This window comes from Galeopterus variegatus, unplaced genomic scaffold, assembly GCF_000696425.1.
Source record: "Galeopterus variegatus unplaced genomic scaffold, G_variegatus-3.0.2 Scaffold308, whole genome shotgun sequence".
Classification (NCBI taxonomy): Eukaryota; Metazoa; Chordata; class Mammalia; order Dermoptera; family Cynocephalidae; genus Galeopterus; species Galeopterus variegatus.
The window spans coordinates 699,246-706,180 of record NW_007726419.1 but is presented as its reverse complement, the minus strand read 5'-3'; the positions used below and the strand labels follow the sequence as shown (position 1 = coordinate 706,180).

Genomic DNA, 6,935 nt, shown 5'->3' with positions numbered 1-6,935 from the left:
TTGCGATTCCGTTGCCGGTCCCCGGTACGGGCGCGACACTGAGGGTTGCGATCCCGTTACCGGTCAGTAAAAAAGACAAAAAGGAAAAATAAATAAATAAATAAAATAAAATACATAAAGTATCGCAAACAGCAGCATGCAGTTTAATAATCTTATTAGTCTCATATTTTTAATTTTACTTAGTATGCCTTAGTATGATATGAGAAGAATATTTACTAGGTGCTGTTTATGTGAACACATGTGGGTCACCAGGCTGACTGAAAAGAAATGTCAATCTCTTCCTGCAATTTTAATGAGCTTCACAAACCTAATATGTCCAATTAATAAGTCTTCATCCAACACTTTCCCAATTCCCCTTCCCACAACCTGTTTCTTCCCTTGTCCTACTTACTTAAATCAGTAGCTCAACCATCTTCTCAGTTGATCAAGATAGAAAACAAGGAGTTATCTTTGAAGGCTTTTTCCTAGAACCAACAGTAATCAACAAATCCTGCTGTGATTCCAAAACCTCTCACAAATCTCTCCTACCTTGCTATCCCTCTAGTCTGAGGCATCATTAGCTAATTTGACTCTTAGCTTACTCATTTGCTTACTTTTCAAACAACACACCAGGAGTGATCTTTTCAAAATATAAATTGGGTCAGCTCACACTCCTATACAGAATTTTCCATTAAAATAAAATTAAAACTCCTAAGAGAATTCTTTCTCTACCTGCTCTCCAGTTCTACCATAGATAGCTCTCCCCTTGCCACACTGACCTTCTTTCTGTCCCCCAGATAGGTGCCCCAGGATTTTTGCACTTACTGTTCCCTCTGCAATACTTTTATTCCCTCTGGTCATCCCTGGATGACCTCCTCTTAGAGGACATTTGTGAACACTCACTCAGAGTGACCTGATCATGCTTTATCATATTTCCCAGGTCTAATTCCTCTAATACCCCTTACTACTATCTGATATGTTGTAGTTTGTTTTCCCTTCATTAATCATCTGTCTCCTCTGTTTGCTAATATAAAAATTCTCTCAGTGAAGGGACCTTGTAAACCTTGTTTAGGGTTATCTTCCCAAGGGCTATTTGTATGCTTGGCAAATTGTAGACCATTAAAAATATTTGTTGTGAATAAGCAAATGACAATATAAATAAATAATTATTTTCAAAGTCAAAGAAGAATAAAAGGTAGAGATGTTTGTGTTGGTGGGAACAATATCTGGATTATTGTGCATGTTTATTTTTCTTCCCTATACACTCAAAGACAGCAAAGGAAAAAGAAAACTAGCAGGTGAAAGAATTGAACACATTTTTAGAAGAGAGAAATCTGATAGAAAATGGTGGTAGACTCAGAGCAAATTTGTATGAGTTAAGTATCAATGAGAATAAGTCACTTGGGCCCAGCAGAATCTTTATGGATTCAACATTGGAAGCAAAAGATATCATAGATGGTGGATTACTAAGGCCATGAAAAGAGAAACAGGGAGATTGACTGAAAATCCTTATGTAGAGTGGTTGGGCCTCCACGTTCCCTTTTCTTGCCTCTTCTATGTGGCATTCCTTCCGTCCCTTTCAGGAAATCTAAAGTTTATTTCAGCAGAACCCTATTCAGAGAAGGTCTGAACTCAGGAACTTTCAACAGTATAAGGCTGGGATGAAGCTGAAGCTGAAAATGAGAATTATCAGACCGCTTCCCAATTCTGCTTCTAGAATACTTGTCTGTAGTCAGGATTATATTACTTCCAAATTCTGTCCCCATCTACCAATCTGTCAGGGGAAGAGATTACTCTCTTGAAACACTGAACAGTTCCAGATAAAAGAACTATTTATACTGACATTTGGGGATCCTCCTGTAAAACTGCCAGGACCCCAACCAATCACTCTGCTGTAAGCTTAACTATTGATATGCATTTCCCACCCAGTTGCTAATCAGCTTTACAGTCCCTCATTCTTAAATATTGACAAGTAGCAAAGGATCAACAGATATAAGAAAGTTTAAAAGACATCTTATAAAACTTAAAAGCTCAGGTGAAAAAACAAAGGCCAAAAACAAACTGCAAAAAGCACCTGGAAGAAACAGAGAAAATGCATAAATAAGAATACTTAAAAAAACAACAAGGCACAATGCCAGTAAGATGGCAGACAAAGAAGCACCAGGCCCTATTTCTCCCACGGAGACACTAAGTTAACAACCGTCCATGGACTGTATGAAAACTCTAGAGACCAGATGAGAAGCTACAGCACCCAGGCCATTATAAAACCAAGATGAGATTCCAGGAAAAAGGATAAGAAAACTTGTGGTGTTTGGTATGCCCATTTGTACTCTTTCCCCTATATAGTATAGTGACAATGAAGAAGTTACAAGGGGAATTAGAAAACACCTCAACACAAATTAAAATGAAATACAATATACCAAAATTTTGGTGTTGCATTGAAAGCACTGCTAAGAGGAAAGTTTACAGTTGTAAATGCATACATTAAAAAAAACAGAAAGATCTCAATCAACAACACAACTTTATATCTCAAGCAACTAGAATAAGAAGAACAAGCTAATAGGGAAAAGAAGAGAAATCCTAGAAGCTTCAAGAAAAAAAAATAGTTATATGAAAAAAAAATGGGAATTATAATTGTTGAGACTTCTCAATAGCAACTTTGATTACAGGGCAACCCTTCCAAATTTGGAGGAAAAATGATTTAGCTTAGAATTCCATCCCAAGTTAAGCCATAAGTCACCTAGAATTATAAATTTTTGAACTTAAAATGTACTTGAGCAAACTTGGAGAAAAAATTGAGACTTGGAAACAAAAATGAGGAAAAATTTAGTTTAAGAAACTATGGATCAGACCACCCAGAGATATGGGAAATACCAGGACCACAGCTGTAATCCTGGTTTAACAATCTGCTAGTCCGGATTGGACATCACAGACTATTGGTAGTAACTGAGTATTTGTAAAAGTCATGCATGTGGTGCAAAATCTGTGTGGTCAACTGAAAAAAACATAGGAATAGATAAATGGAAAACAAAGACAATAAAAATAAAAACAAAATGGCTATTATTAAATCTATTTTTTTTTATTTCTTATCTTGATTATAATTGTTTTTTCCTATGTGACTATAATGTTTTTATGTCTTAAGTTGAAAACACGTTTAAGAAATTAAAAAATGCAGGCATGCCTATTCTCCAGAAGTAATCTGCAAACAATTTTTTCAGGTGTTTCTACATGTATATAAATTTTAAAAATATATTTTTTTTTACAAAAATAGGTTGATACTATACATTGTACTACAGCTGTATTTTTTTTCATTTTAAACATATTTTGTAATGCCATATATCTACCATTCTTTTTTTTTTGTTGTTTGCAAAATTTTCTTAAAGAAAATTTTGCAAAATTAAATCTAGTTTGAAAAAGGAAACATATCATAAATCGCTACATGGCTCATCAATGATTAATTTTGATGCAGTTCTAATAATGTAAACCTGTACTTCTCATTTAACCAAAAAATCGTAATAAAATTATATTGAGAGAATGGGAACAACACAGGAAAGTATAGGTAGGTAGATCATTCCTCAGTTACCATAATAAAAGCCAAAAGATATCTGAAATTGCTAAATCAAGAAAGAGCAGTCTAATCACATTATTTAAGAAAATGAAGTGAGTGCCAGAAGAACTAGCTGAATGGACTGAATAACTGCATCTGGAGGTCAGAACCAGGGGTAGCTAGAGATGGAGAACAAGAACTACTGTTTTGTATTGTTCATCTTTTAGTTATATTTTATTTTTTTAAATATGTGCAGATATTTACATTGATAAAAATTTGACTAACTATTCCTATCCCCTCTAAACACACATCATCACATATTAGTCACTAAGCTGGAAGTGTGGTTATGAATTCACATACACAAAAGTGGCTTGAAAACTCTTGAGTTCTTGGCTGGTAATTAAAAAGTAAAGTCCATGGAGTGTAAGTAGTGACAGTATAATATTGGATGCAGCATGGATGTCAAATATTACAATCTTCATGTCTAATTAATGGCATCGGAGATACACCAACTTCAGTGAAACTTGTGTTTTGAAAGTAGCTTTTATAGGGATTGTTAGATTTGAAAAATAGAAGCTTATAAAATTCTCCGTCAGTCCTATTTGTGAACAATACTTTATTAAATATCTTCCAGATTTTCATATGACACTTTTAAATGGGGTTGTCAAACTGAAAACATTATTTACACATATTGATTAAAAAGTATGTAAGTATTTTATCTCATCAATGTTAGTATTATGCTATGGCAAAACTCCTATGGTGTTTTCCTGATAAAAACGTCATCATGATGAGTGAGCTGTCACATAATGTGTGACTGGTAAATATAGATTCTAGGCCTCTTCAGAAATGCTGGGAGTTTTAAATCCAATGACATCTCATAGCAAAGAATTTTGAATTAAAGAAGGCATTTTCAATTTACTTATGAAAAAAATAAACAATGGCAATACTAGAATAAGAGCAACTAAGGCTGTTTTTAACCAAAAGGAAATACATTTTTAACCAAACTGGTTCATAACTATTCCACCAGATCCTGTTAGAATATTTTTAGCAGTAAGAAAGGTACACACTAATTAGTCAGGAAAAACAAACAATGACAATAGTTGACAATCAGTTTTTGAAGAAGTGTATTTAAAATGAACTTGAAATGACAAAGATAGTAGAGTTGCTAGATAACAGTTTTGATGAATTTTTATAATCCATGGTCCTAGGAATTCCATATTCACGTCCATAAATAGTAACTTAAAGTCTGCCTCTGGCTTCTGATATAAAGATACAGATTTTGTTGGTGTTGTTGTTGCTGTTGTTTTTTGTTTTAACCCCTATGAATCTAAAGTAGCTCAGCTACAGTCATTTCAACATATAGCACCTATTAATATCTAGTGGTATAAAACAAAGTTGAGGTGAATTTATTGTTGAAGATAATCATAAAGTCAAGTTAAATAATAAAAATAGAAAATATTAATTATGATGAGCTTAAGTAATAAACACCATTCTATAAGTCAAGTAATTCTCAACCTTAATTAAAATTTCAATTAAAAATCCTCTAAAACCATGTCGGTCTAAACAAATATATATACACGTAATGAATCTTTAAAAAGACTCAATTTTAAGCACTAGTTGTAATTTCTGCTCTTAACAAGTTTTCATTTAGAACTCCAAACAGCACTTTTTTTAATAAAAAGGTCCCTGAACTTAAAGGGAAAGTTAGCAGAAAATAACAGTTAAAACAAGTCGTAAAATAATAGCTCACATTAGGGAATACATTAACTCATTTAATCCTCACAACAATTACATGAGGTAGTTTCTGATTATCCTCATCTTACAACTGAGCAAACTAAAGTACAATGAAATTAAGTAAATTGCTCAGGGCCATCCACTTTCATGGGTTACCTCCTTCTCACAGACTTCTTAAGTTATTAAGAGACGAGATAAAGGTTTCCATTCCCACTGTCCTGTTTATAACCACACCTTCCCTGGATTCTTTATTCAGTCTTTAATAATAAATCTACCCTGCCTTGATGACCTAGCAGTTCACATTTGTTTGCTGGTGTTTTTATCTGCCTCTTTATACAGCCTCACTATTATCTCAGGACCGATGCTGGGGACTTATAAGCGAGTATTAGGTCAGAGTTTACACTCTGGAGCCTGTCTGAACTGGACTGGGCTGCCAGTTCTGGTTTGATCAGATTCTTAATAATACTAAATTAAGAAAAATCCATTCAGCAGGTTCTTCAAGTGGTAAACAGCTTCTGTTTTTATGAACAATTGTTATTAAATCCATACTACATAGTGTTTTCAAAAGGAACAAAATCACTTTTAGCACTGTAGAGTTATAGAGAACCTTATATATTAGTCAACCTTCCCACTCATTTTCCGGATGAAGAAACTACAGCTCAAGGAAGTTATGTGATTTGCCTAAGGTCTTAATGTTCTTTAAAGGCAGAGCCATTAACTAAAACCTGGTCTCCAAACTTCCATGCAAATGTTCATTTTTTGTATTTTTAAGAAAGAGCTAAACTGATTACATTAAAATTTAAAACTAGTAAGTTATTTAAATGATAGGTAATGCTGAAGGTAAGCACAATAATCTTACCTGTATGAACCATACATCACTTTCTGGCAGTCAACTAACAAAAATTTCTGTTCCATTTTTCCATGGAATTTTGCTCCTGTTTTTGAAAGATATTCTTGGCCTTTCACTGTCCGTACTCGAATATTCTAGAATTATATGTAAATATAAAGTAAAAATTATGGCTAGAAAGGGGATATTTTAAAAAGTAAAAAACATATCAATATAAAACCTTAAATATCAAAAAAAAAAAGAAATTTACTTAAAGTAAATTTTAAAACATAAAAAAATAGTGAAAAGAAAATTTCAAAAAATCTCAAAAATTAGTTAAGGAAAATAGTCACTTAAAATATATATTTAACATAGTTTAAATAGAAGACAATGCATTTACACAGAATGGTTTCATAAATTATTTAGGATCTATTATTAGAAATTCTTTTGGGTTTTAGTACCATGGTTTTAAAATAACTAAAATTAAAATCTACCTTCCTTTTAAAAGTCAAACATAACTAAAAACACTGTGTCAAACAATTTTGATGAACAACACTTGCTGAATCATAGACTCAGTTGAGTCAGCAGTTTCAAGGTGGTGTGTGCAAAACTGAATCATTAAATATGACTAGCAGCAAAGTTAACCCGAAAACTAAAGTGTTCCACCATCAAGAAAAGCACAATATAAAACCCTTCCAAAGATATGTGTTTTCAGTCACACTCTAAAATGTATAAGGGGATCCTTCTGTGATCAAATACATACACATTTTTTTCTTTTTACTTTTGGAGGAATCTACCTTGACATACGTTAAATTTGACTGAGATAAAAATGGTACACAAAATTCGTGA

General features: G+C 33.0%; 1 protein-coding gene across 1 annotated transcript in view; it reads right to left on the bottom strand.

Moving 5' to 3' along the window:
* FAM83B (family with sequence similarity 83, member B) overlaps positions 1–6,935 on the bottom strand; it is a 70,403-nt gene that overhangs the window by 3,899 nt on the left and 59,569 nt on the right. Inside the window, exon 3 of the mRNA XM_008567290.1 lies at positions 6,120–6,244. Within this exon, the coding sequence (XP_008565512.1) occupies positions 6,120–6,244 (125 nt within the window). The remainder of the gene's footprint in view (positions 1–6,119; positions 6,245–6,935) is intronic.